Below are 12,974 nucleotides of genomic sequence, written 5' to 3' on the forward strand. Positions count from 1 at the left end.
GGATTGGCTCCCAGCACTTGGAGCCTGTCTACACTAGTGCTTGAAAGTGCTCAGACTTGCTGCGCTCAGGGGGGTGATTTTTCACACCCCTGAGCTAGCAAGTTAGAGCACTATAAACTGTAAGTGTAGACAAGCCCTAAGTAATTCTACCTTAGGCAGGGTTGCCTTACAGGATTTTTTTTCTTCCCCAGGTTAGCCCATTACATTTGGCAAAGTCAAGTTTACCAACCTGGCATTGCTAGCTTCATCTTTGTGTCTTCTAACTACATTGCTGAGGATTCACATTCTTACAGCTCTGCTTCATTGATTTTCTTAGGTACCATCACCATATGTCTTGTCAGATTAGAAATCAGGGCTCTGAAGTAAACTAATTTTCCTCATCTCCGATATTAATTCAATGGCAGAGCTGGGAACAGATTCAAGGTCTCCCAATCACTAGTCCCCTGCTCTTAATCGCTAGACCTCATTAGAGTCAATTAATACATTTGTTAATAACTGTTCCTTAATTTGTGCTTCTCAATTCATTCTGTTCTGTTTCTGATATCATCCACTATTATAACCAAACCGTCTGCAGTAATGCATTAAGCAACATGACTAGCATCTATTACATGATATTCTGTCCTTCCTTCTCTCTTCCTCCTCTCCTAGGGGGAAGATTGCATGTTCTAAATACACTTTTAATAAAGCTGTGTGTTTTTATTAGTGAAGGTAGTCCAAAAAAGTGGAATGTGAAGACATTTGAGGTGGTTCTCACATCCTGCAGGTGTTCACTCCACAGTTTTGGACCAGGCCCCAAGAAAACTGTGCCTCCTCCAGAGACAAACGATGCCCTTGAGGCAGATAATTTCACTGTACCAGAATAGTGGGGTCGTTGACCCAAGTCCTTATACCAGAGCTTGAGGCAATCTTTGTGGTATCCTTAGCCCACATAATTAAGCACTCTGAAGAGAAGGACTTGGATCTTGAACTCAATGCAACATCACTTGGCCAGTCAATCAGTGTTCAGTGTAGAGAGCAGAAGACAAGTTGATGTGCTCTTTGTTTGTTAGCTCTGGAGAATCACAGTAAAATTACTAGGATAGAACAAAGTACTGTCTATTTTGAGGGTGTTTTTTTAAGTTCTCATCAACAGTGGTTAATTTAAAAAGATGAAAATGACAGGTAATTGGTGATATAGTGAAAAATTCAAATAATATTTGGCAAATTTTAAGACAAAGTGTTGATCTTATATTACTTTAAAGCTTTAAAAAAATATTATTCTATAACTGATATCCGCATTAGTTAGGTTAGAAACATTGCAAGATACAGCCTAACCAGACACAGCAAGAGAATGGCAAACTGTGTATTGAGGGCAATAAATTCTTTTATTACATTCCATTATATTGGAATTTAATATAAGGTGTAAAGACATTTCTTTAAAATAAAATAGGACCAGCATATCCAAACCACTGAGAAAAGTTAATTTGATAAAACAAATAATTTTTTTAGCCTCTCTTTATATTTATTGGATTTCATATTCCTAAATCAAGTAAGTATGCAAATGTCAACCAAGATAAGTTCTCTCCTCAAAATGATAAGGTAGTTCAAGTATCTAATATCAAAGACTGAAACTGAAATCTCATGGGAGGGAAATATTTTCAAACGGCAGTATTTTAAAACTGGGTTACACTTGACAAACAACTACATCTCCTGAAGACAAAGCTATTTTATTAGCAAAATCAGTCGCAGTTGCCAATGTTTTAACTGACATGAAATGCCATACCTCGGGTTGTAGCACTTTCATCTATTCTCCAGGCTAAATGAAGTGAAATGTTGCCTGAGTCAAAAGCTAGCTATCCTTTGCTATCATTAAAATATATTTAACAGGAGTGGGGATAGAAAATGTCATATTGTAAAGTGCTAACTATGATTGAATCTGCTTCTAAATAGCTAACACGTGCGCACCTGCTCCCCTCCCCCTTCCCCCCCAAGTACCACAACACCACCACAAAACCTTCCTGGTTGTGAAACTTTGTATGATATTAGCTAACTTGAGTCAGTTTTGTGTTTCTTCTCCTCCCCACTCCAAAGAGGGGGCAAGAAAACATTTTGCTTCAGATAATAATCCTCCTTCCATAACTAGGCAATTCCAAATCTCCTCTTCAGCACTGTGACTGACTCTCAGTGCCAACTGGTAAGGGAGTTACAAGAATATTCTGATCCCTCCATGTACCTTCTGGTTCACCAAAGATTATAATGTGAGGTCTTAAATGAAAGTCAGGGTCACATTGGTCATTAATATTGCTGTGAAATATTTGTACAGATACTATGTAAGGAGTTATATACATATACACTGAAAACATGTTCCAAAGTCTGTATCAAGGCAGAGTTGACAAACAGGTTTCTGTCAGACAAGAGATGTTGATTCACCTATCTCTCAGTTGGCATGTAAATTAAGGATTGTAAACCAGCACAATGGAAGCTGCATTTACATACAAAGTCAACAAGGAGCTGTGAAATTCACAGGGAAGAAGGGGGATTCAGAAAAAAACAAGTGACAGGGGGTAGGGTGGGGGTTACTGTGCCTCAAGACAGACAGTGAATTTGGGGGATATAAGTAGAAGGCAATGAGACACCTCTTAATCCTGCACTTAGGAAGTAAATGAACAGCATGTTTATATTCATGAAAATGGGATCTCAACTAGGCTTGGCTGAAACACTACAAAAGATAAGTAAGATAACTTCTTTAGACAGAAGATTATCCTGTTTAGTCTCGAGAATGTGTGTTATGATTTTCTTTTATATGTAACCCTTTTGTTTCCATTATCTGTACTCACTTTCTTTTGAATCTCAAATCTTTGAGAAGCTTATCATTATTTTCACTATAAATATATTCCAGTGCTCTGGTATTAATCAAGCTGATCCCGAGTTGAATCAGTCAACCTGGTGCGTATATTGTTTCTCTGGGGACAGCAGACTTTGCATTTCTGTGAATGTTCTGTGGTTAAGGGCAGGATACTACAGGGGAACTCTTCAAAGAGGTTTGGGGACTGGGGTGCACCTATTGTTAACCTGCAAGGAAAAGTAAGGCCTGGCATAGCCCAGAGGAGATTAACAGGCTGATGGCATCAGGGAGCTGAAACCTAGTTAAACAGCAGCAAGTCACCCTCTCACTGAAGGCAGGGAGTACCAAGGTGATTCACAGTCCTGGGCACCCCAAGAACCATCACAAATACCATGGGCTGTTTAGGTAACGTGAAAGGAACTTTATTGGTTGGATGGACATTGCTCCATTTTGATGTGAACATCTGTCCAAAGCACAAAACTACACAAAATTTGAAACAGACTTCTGCCTCTGCCAGAAGAGCAAGGATTTCTGGGAACAGGACTGAAGAATGTCATTAGCATGGGAAATCTTACACAGTGACATTCCACAGTATACCCTCCTCCATGTCTCTACTGACCATCTGCACCTTGTGTAGTAGCAAAGGTAGAAATAGGACCAGACCAAAACCTTAAAACTGAACCTAACCCCTGAAAGGTTGGATAAAGGGAGCCAAATCAGAGCTGCTACTCCTATTCCAAAGATTTTGCTCCCAAAAATGATCCAAACTCAGGGAAAGGAGAGACATGGAGGTGGAGACAAGGGGGAAGAAAACAAAAGAAAGGGACACGATGATGGATGACTAGTGACAGAGGAGAACAGAGTTTCAGGGTAGGGGGACTGAGTGACAATCGGCGGGAGTAAGCAGATGGTCTTCCGTCATCTTCTTTCTTAAGACTGCCAAAAAAAGCTACTACTGCCCCAAGCCACAAGGCCCGTCATCTTAAGGAAAGTGGTTACTACTCGCCACCCACCCACCCCCACTCTCGCCAGGCCAGCAAACGAAAACAGGTGACTCTGGTCTGATCATTTATAGGCAGTGACCAGGAAAAGCCCCTCCCGCAGACTCAGGACTTGTTGATTTTGTGCATCTACCTGTATTCTGCAATATGTTTTGCTTCATGAGTCTAACCATATTTTAGACAACTTGAGGGGCTCTTTTGCTGCTTGCTCCAATACATATTTGGGGCGATGCTAGCAGATGGCTAACAACATACTCTTATAACCGACCAAACTGTATTTGCCTTACACAAGGAATCTCCCAGATGCAGTTCCAGCAGTAAGAGGAGAAGGATTAGGCCCAGTAAACACATTCAGATTTGTGCTGCTGAGCCATTGTTTGCAGGAGCTTTATTTTATTACTCTCAAGTAGTCCCACAACACAGCAAGAATTATTTACAAAGGGAAAACAAATTCAGCTAAAATAATGTCATAAGTGACCTGGGGAAACTTGGAAATACTCCATACTACTATAGACTATGGTTTTGTCCTTTGAAATGCAAAAATCAAGTGATTGAGGTTTTGCCAAAACTAAAGCACAGCCATCCAAGCCCAAGCCTAAAGAGAAGAAAAAGGTTGACGCACTAAAGACCCTTCTCTGGTTGCCCTTTTAATTTTGTATTTGACCCATGTTATAGCACTGTTACTAAAATTATGACTAAAACCTTAATGCTTTTCAGATGTTACCTACTACACTTCTTTATGCTTTAATTCACAATGCATATACAATGTTTTTCATTTCCAAAATGCATCTAAAACTCATGGTCTTCTCAATAATAATTTATCTTCATCTGCAGAATTAACTATTGGATTTTACATAAAAAGCCCAAATGGTACCTTTTCAAAATCACTGCCCCAATACCAGCCTGATTCTTGCTGAAGATCGAACGTTGTTTTGCCAGTCTGAGAAAGTCCTCCACCAGCTGCTGTTTCTGACCATTTGGGTTTTTCAGGTGAAACGTCTTTGCTAATGTTTTTAGCTCAGGAGCAGAAAGCAAGTCCAGCCCCTCAGAAAGGTCTTGTAATTCAGATTCTGCAGATACACAGAAAAATACTTATTTAATATTTTGAATGCATATGATACTTTAAAGTACAGAGAGTTTCTGGATAGTAGAAAGTCCTACCTACATATGAAATAGCTATGGACTAGTAATTTAAACTAACTTACCAAATATAGTTTGAAATTTCTTTAATTTATTATGAAGATTAATAATTAACAAAAGTGTAATGATCAGGAAAATTCCATGCAATTTCAAAACAAAACATGAGTGTACAGAAATCTGGTTCAGTTAAATCTGAATCAAACTGATGGTCCAGGCAAATAAATTACTTTTTATCTTCTTGTCCTAACAACTGAAATCTAGCCTGCTCCATCCAACTGATTTGCACTACTAACTTCTATTATTAACTTAATGGAGCAGGCTGCCAATCTTCCTGACTTGCTCAACTAATAGTCCTCAACCTGACTCCCTTAATTGGCCAACCCAAGACACAGCCCTGGTCTACACTACGGGGTTAGGTCGAATTTAGCCGCGTTAGGTCGATTTTAAAATGAATATGTCTACACAACCAACCCCATTCCATTGACCTAAAGGGCTCTTAAAATCTATTTCTGTACTCCTCCCCAACAAGGGGAGTAGCGCTAAAATCGACCTTGCTGGATCGAATTTGGAGTAGCGCAGACGTAATTTGACGGTATTTGCCTCCAGGAGCTATCTCAGAGTGCTCCAATGTGACCGCTCTGGACGGCACTTTGAACTCTGATGCACTAGGTACACAGGAAAAGCCCTGGGAAATTATGAATTTCATTTCCTGTTTGGTCAGCGTGGCGAGCTCAGTAGCATAGGTTACCATGCAGTCCCCCCAGAATCGCAAACAAGCTCGGGCATGGACAGAAAGGGAGACACTGGATCTGACTGCTGTATGGGGAGAAGAATCTGTGCAGGCCAAACTCCGATCAAAAAGAAGAAATGCTAATATATATGCCAAAAATCGCACAGGGCATGGTCGAGAGACGCTACAACAGAGCCAAACAGCAGTGCCGCATGAAAGTCAAGGAGCTCAGGCAAGCCTGCCAAAAGACAAAGGAGGCAAAAGGTCACTCCAGGTCAGAGCCCCTTACATGCCGCTTCTATGATCAGCTGCATGGCATTCTGGGGGGACCCTACCACTAACCCACCACTGTCCGTGGATACCTGAAAGTGGGGAATCTCACACAACAGGGAGGAAGATTTTGTGGAGGAGGAGGAGGCAGGCAAGCAGTGAATCCATTCCCCCTGGCAGCCAGGACCTTTTCATCACCCTGGAGCCAATACCCTTCCAAGGTGGGATCCCTGACCCTGAAGTCGGAGAAGGCAGCTCTGCACATTTGTAACTACAGTACAGAGTTTAAAAGCCATAGTGGTTAATGTTTGATTTGCCCTGAAGAATTGGGCTGCATTCACGGCCAGTACAGCTACTGGAATAGTCTGTTAACATGTCTGGGGATGAAGCGGGAATCCTCCACGGACATCTCCACGAAGCTCTCCTGGAGGTACCCTGAAAGCCTTTGCAGAAGGTTTCTGGGGAGGGTTGTCTTATTTTGTTCTCCACGGTAGGACACTTTACCACACCAAGCCAGTAGCAAGTAGTCTGGAATCACTGCAGCACAAAGCATGGCAGCGAATGGTCCTGGGTTTTGGTCGCATTCAAGCAACATTCGGTCTTTATCTTTCTGTGTTAGCCTCAGGAGAGCGATATCATTCATGGTCACCTGGTTGAAATAGGGGAATTTTTGTAAGGGAACAGTAAACGGACTCCGTTCATGCTGGGTTGTTTGCGCTTGGCTAAAAGGGATCATCCCAGAGAACAGACACGCAGTGGGAGGAGGGGTGAAGGGATCATCCCAGAGAATAGCCACGCGATGGGGTGGGGGGAAGTGTGTGCTGCACATCCAAACGAAAACCGCAGCCCCTCCTTTTAAATGTGAAATCCATCCGGCATTGCTTGCTATGGGAAAGGACGGCGCTGCAGTTTGAAACCATTCCCACATTATGAAGGCGTAAGAAGCCAACCCCGTGTACCAAAAGGCTTACCATGGCTGTCTAGAAACCGAGTTCTGTTGCCCAGCCAATATAAAAGGCAAAATGCGACCTTGTACCTAAAGCACATGAGCTGTCTGATTCTTGATTCACTGTGAAAGAGTCTTCCTTTTGTTCTCAGAAATGTATCTTAATTTTACTCTCCCTTTTTATCTCCCCCCAGGTGCAAATGTTTCTATGCTCCCCCTATCATCTCCGTCCCTGAGGTTATCGCAGATTAGAAGGTGAAAAAAACTGCACTCGCAATGACATGTTTCCCAAGCTCATGCAGTCCTCCCACACTGATAGGGCACAGCTTAATGCATGGAGGCATTCAGTGGCAGACGCCAGGAAAGCATCAAGTTAGTGTGAAGAGCAGGGGCAGAAGGCGATCCTGAGGCTAATGGGGGAGCAAACAGACATGATGAAGCGTCTGTTGGAGCTGCAGGAACGCCAACAAAAGCACAGACCCCTGCTGCATCCATTGTATAACCACCTGCCCTCCTCCCCAAGTTCCATATCTTCCTCACCCAGACGCCCAAGAACATGGGGGGAGGAGAGGGGGGAAGGCTCCGGTAACCCAGCCACTCCACTCCAGCGGATGGCCCAAGCAACAGAAGGCTGCCAAATAGTTTTGATTTGTAGTGTGGCTACAATAAGCAATGTGGCCTTGTCCTTCCCTCCTCCCACACCCTACCCCACCCAGGCTACCTTGTCAGTTATCTCACTTTTTTTTTTAATAAAGAAAGAATGCATGGTTTCAAAACAATAGTTACTTTATTTTCTTTGCCAGCTGTGATTGAAGGGGGGAGGGTGGCTGGCTTACAGGGAATTAAAATCAACAAAGGGGGCGGGTTTGGAGCAAGGAGAAACACACACAACTGTAGCACCGTAGCCTGGCCAGTCATGAAACTGGTTTTCAAAGCCTCTCTGATGCACACCGCGCCTAGCTGTGGTCTTCTAATCGCCCAGCTGTCTGGCTGCTCAAAATCGGACGCCAGGCGATTTGCCTCAACCTCCCACCCTGCCATAAATGTCTCCCCCTTACTCTCTCAGATATTATGGAGCACACAACAAGCAGCAATAACAATGGGAATGTTGGTTGAGCTGAGGTCTAACCTAGTCAGCAAACAGCACCAGCGAGCTTTTAAACGTCCAAAGGCACATTCTACCACCATTCTGCACTTGCTCAGCCTATAGTTGAACTGCTTCTTACTACTGTCCAGGCTGCTTGTGTACGGCTTCATGAGCCATGGGAGCAAGGGGTAGGCTGGGTCCCCGAGGATAACTACTGGCATTTCAACATTCCCAGTAATTTTCTGGTCTGGGAAGTAAGTCCCTTCTTGCAACTGCTCGAACAGCCCGGAGTTCCTAAAGATGCGAGCGTCATGCACCTTCCCCGGCCATCCCACGTTGATGTCGGTGAAACGTCCCTTGTGATCCACCAGTGCTTGCATTGAGAAGTATCCCTTGCGGTTTACGTACTGGTTGGTAAGGTGGTCCGGTGCCAAGATATGGATATGTGTTCCGTCTATCGCTCCACTACAGTTAGGGAACCCCACTACGGCAAAACCATCCAGTATAACCTGCACATTTCCCAGAGTCACTACCCTTGATAGTAGAAAGTCAATGATTGCATCGGATACTTGGATCACAGCAGTCCCCACAGTAGACTTGCCCACTCCAAATTGATTCCCGACCGACTGGTAGCTGTCTGGCGTTGCAAGCTTCCACAGGGCTATCGCCACTAGCTTCTCAACTGGCAGGACAGCTCTCATCTTGGTGCGAAACGATTGTCTGCTGTTGCTTTCGGGGGGGCGGGCACACGACTGACAACACGTACTCAAAACCACCCTCGACAATGTTTTTGCTCCATCAGACATTGCGAGCTTAACCCAGAATTCCAATGGGCAGTGGAGACTGCAGGAACTGTGGGATAGCTACCCACAGTACACTGCTCTGTAAGTCGATGCTGGCCACGGTATTGAGGACACACTCCACCAACTTAATGCACTTAGTGGGGACATACAAAATCGACTGTATAAAATCGATTTCTAAAAATCAACTTCTATAAAATCAACCTAATTTCTTAGTGCAGACAAACCCACAGACTAGCGACAGCAGCAAGAGAAGAGAATTTAATTCTAATAATATGCCGTCATTTCCCATACCTGTTTGCAGAAAGCCTGCTTCAACCAATTCTCCAATTATTGGCAACAAATCTGCACTAATCTCCGCATATTCTATTTTGTTAATTTTTATCCAATTCAGCTTGCGTTGAAAAAGTCTCACATATAACTTCTGTCCACGAGCTGTAATTTGTATTTAAATGGGGAAAGAGAAAAAAAATCATTAAAGCATAAAAAATTGCATTATATACATATACCTATAAAAATAACACTCTGATGCATCTTGTCTATTAAAAGAAGACAGGCAGCTTTAAGATATTTTACAAGTCGATTCAGTAAAGAACAGTATCAGATTTTAGCCTTTGAAATAACATGCCAAGCAGAGAGCTTTGTATATGGGCTTGCAAAACTGATGGAATGGTTGTTAAAAATATATTGTGCACATGTAGTGTTAACCTCACAATGATTCTGGCAAAAATTAAATGGCAACTTCGCTATTCAAACTTAAATAGCCCAGACGCTTACATTCTTTCTCTTCAAACGAGCAGATCTGATTAAGTAATGTTAGACTGAAGACAGTCTCTTGTTCTGAAGAAAAGGAGTACACAGAGGATTTTCAATGGACCTTTGTGCTTTGGCAACAATATGTATATTTTTGATTTTTTGCTGATCACTAGTTGCAGATCTATGTATTTATACCACAGTCACAGCACTATCTGATCTGCCTCTGAATGGGGTCTTCAGATCCTTATTTTTGCTAAACACAGACAGTGATTAAGCCATACATATTCAAGAGGTCTCAACTTAAACTGCAATTCTGGTCTGAAAAGAGGTCATTTTAAGGTCATACGTTAGCAACTCAATGACTCTAGGTCCAAAGCTAATCTGATCTGATCAGGAAAAAGATATTTTTAACTGCTAACTCTGCTAAATTCTACCTGGAATCAGAAAGTCCAACTTGTTTCTTTCCTTCTCATGTATCAACACTAGCATTTTAGAGGCCAAATTATGCCAATTACACCTGTGCAGCTCTTCTGACAGCGAATTATGCCCTCAATTAGACTCATGAAATCCCAGTGGTTTCAACAGGATTATACAGATGAGACTCTCTTTGACTTGTGTGGCACAAGGGTAAACAGAATTTGATTGATGCTGGAAATTAACCAGACCTTGCACATATTCAGATCCTGGGGCAACTAGCAAGAATAGAGTATTGTTTTAGAGCCAAGTTTTTCCCTCAGAGTTAATTCAGGGCATCATCTGCACCACCGCCTCTAATTTAAACAGAGATGACTCCAAATATACCCAGGGACTAGGTCTTTTGAGCAAGAATGTGCCATTTTTACAGACACTTCAGAGTAGAACCACACTTCTGGCTACATTGTGCCTCATTCTGGCTGTCCAAGCCTGATCTAGTTTTCTAATCACTTTCTTCACCAAGATGAGGCTAGTGTATAGGATTAGTACTGTAGCCTTATCCAAAACTCACGGAAGTTAATGGAAACATCCCTATTGACTTCAATAGGTTTTTTGGATCAGACTTTACAGAAGGAATATCCTGTATTTGGCTTAATGTGCAAGTTCCATTCACACGTGAAAAATTTTGTAATGTATCTTCAAGTAGGTTTTACAATTTATTCCTACTGAGAAATAATTCTTATGTTTCAAATTTTCAGATGGCTGGTCAAATAAAATAGGGTTTGCTTTTCTTTCAGCATGAAAAATATCAGAGCCAGATCTGTCACCAGTAAAAATACATCTTATTTGAATCCATTTACTCTAGCACAGAACAAAAGCCTTCCAAGAAGTGTCAAAAATCCATCTGACATCTTTAACTATGACATTTTGCATTTGGATCTTTGGTTTTCCTGAAAAATAGGAAAAAATCACATATTTATCCAAATAGCTCCTGACTCTACAGATATTGAAGAACACAAGTTAAACCACGTAATGCTGGCAATAACCTGCCCTTGAAAGATATAGTCAATTTGAAATCTACTCATTAAAAAAAAACAGAAGTCGCTTCAGGTATAGCACCTGCTGCCTGAAAACTTGAAATGCTGTGACATTTTTTCTGGCTTTACAATAAAATTTTCCTATTTAACAAAAGTTCTTTCCTCTGTTGCTGTGTGAAAGACCCAAACAAAAGGAAATACGATCAATGACTATCCATTTATATGCCGTAGGTGTACAAGGTGTTTTGCAAATATAAGACCAGGTCCCTGCTCCAAGGATCTTACATTTTAACAACTTGATGCTAACAAACACTTACTAAAAGGGTAAGTAACTCTACATACAAGCAGTCCCACTTTAGAACTACTCACACATGTAAAAGTATCAGAGGGGTAGCTGTGTTAGTCTGGATCTGTAAAAGCATCCGACGAAGTGGGTATTCACCCACAAAAGCTTATGCTCCAATACGTCTGCTAGTCTATAAGGTGCCACAGGACTCTCTGCCGCTTTCACACTGTAAAGTTACTCATATGTGTTGGCAGAATCTAACAGTGCAGCAGTGTGATTATATAGGCACATCAAAACAGAAAATTAATTTATTTTTCACTAAGATGAAAGATATGCAAAAATTAAACAAAAACATTGCCCATAATTTAATGTGGATATTAAAAAAAACTCATTAATAGAAGGTTGTCTGGTTGGTGGATTTAAAATGTGTTTACTTTCAGCATCTTTCTGCATGCACATAGTGCTCTGACTCCTGATGAGCTTCTAACTTGTTTACCACTGTCTGTTCCTGCTCAACTATAACCGATCAATAATAAAAGCAGACATATTAATTTAAACACCGTCAGTTCTGATGTAATTAGAAAATGGCAGCTGACTTATTCATGCTTATTAAACTTTTCTTTTGGCTGTAAACTTACTTCTCTCCTCCAGACTTTTTTTTGTCTGATGTGTCTTTCAATAAATTAGATGGATCATTCCACTGGGAGAATTATATTCAAAGGCCCAAGTTGTAACTTCCCCAGTGGTATTACAGTTTCTTTGAAGTGTCTTTGATTCTTTGCAAATCAGAGACAGAGAGAGAGAATGAGGACTCACACACCAATATCCTACCCACTCTTACCCCCCATGGAAAATGACAAAACTAAACCTGAAATTCAGTAACTGTAGTGAAAATATGGCTTTATCTCAAAGGTCCTGTGCTAATACTTCTACTCAAGCCTCATATTCTGCAGCACATAACCTTGGGGGTAGGTTTTTTCTGTTGTTATTGATATCATTAATACAATGGCTTCACTCACATGAAAAGCAGTTTCAGATTTCAGCTGAAACTAACAATCTTGCTTTAAGTGAAAATATGATTGGGAAAAGATGCAAAAAGCCTGAGGAAAGTGATTACATGGTGATTATTTCCACTGCATTTTTAATGAAGCAAAAATGGCAATCATATTTGCTTTGTTTAGTTCTCTGACTGTGCATTAGTACCCAGTGATGTCTGTAGGAACAAGTGTTACTCCAGGACTGGCACATGTCATTTGGCTGCAGACTAGAATGAGGAGCTCATATAGTGCATTAAGGAGTGTTACCAAAATGGTATTTAATTTTTCCAATAGAGATATAGATTTTTTAAAAATGTTACGTAAAATATAGAAAACATTCCTTGCCAAGATTCTCCAAACAAAGTAAGACATGTTTTAAGCCTACAGAGTTTAACAACGCACCTTTACATTAACTGCTACTACATTATTTTAGAAATCAAGAACAACTCACAGGTTTTCAGCTGCTCAACATTTATCAAAGCTAACAACACTACAGAAAACTGCTTAATGATGAGCATTTAGAACCAGGAAGTACCTAACCAATATATGAGCTTTTCTTTAGAACATTTGAGTTTTTGCATCCTTTGCATAAACAAATGGATAGTTAACAACCTATTTCCAACATAAAACACTTCTTTTTTGTAAA

General features: G+C 41.1%; 1 protein-coding gene across 20 annotated transcripts in view; it reads right to left on the reverse strand.

Moving 5' to 3' along the window:
* The window catches only part of FAN1 (FANCD2 and FANCI associated nuclease 1), a 45,391-nt gene that overhangs the window by 18,987 nt on the left and 13,430 nt on the right, over nt 1–12,974 (reverse strand). For 18 of the 20 annotated variants that reach the window (XR_005227066.2, XM_037910768.2, XM_027827301.3 and 15 more), the window contains 2 exons: nt 9,093–9,233; nt 4,700–4,895 (listed from right to left, as the gene is read on the reverse strand). Coding sequence is in view for 19 of the 20 variants with exons in the window: in XM_037910768.2 (XP_037766696.1) it covers nt 4,700–4,895; nt 9,093–9,233 (337 nt within the window). In the remaining variant the exon portion in view is untranslated. The remainder of the gene's footprint in view (nt 1–4,699; nt 4,896–9,092; nt 9,234–12,974) is intronic. The other 2 variants (XM_043524171.1, XM_037910772.2) reach the window with 1 other exon arrangement.

Source organism: Chelonia mydas, chromosome 10, assembly GCF_015237465.2.
Source record: "Chelonia mydas isolate rCheMyd1 chromosome 10, rCheMyd1.pri.v2, whole genome shotgun sequence".
Taxonomy (NCBI): domain Eukaryota; kingdom Metazoa; phylum Chordata; order Testudines; family Cheloniidae; genus Chelonia; species Chelonia mydas.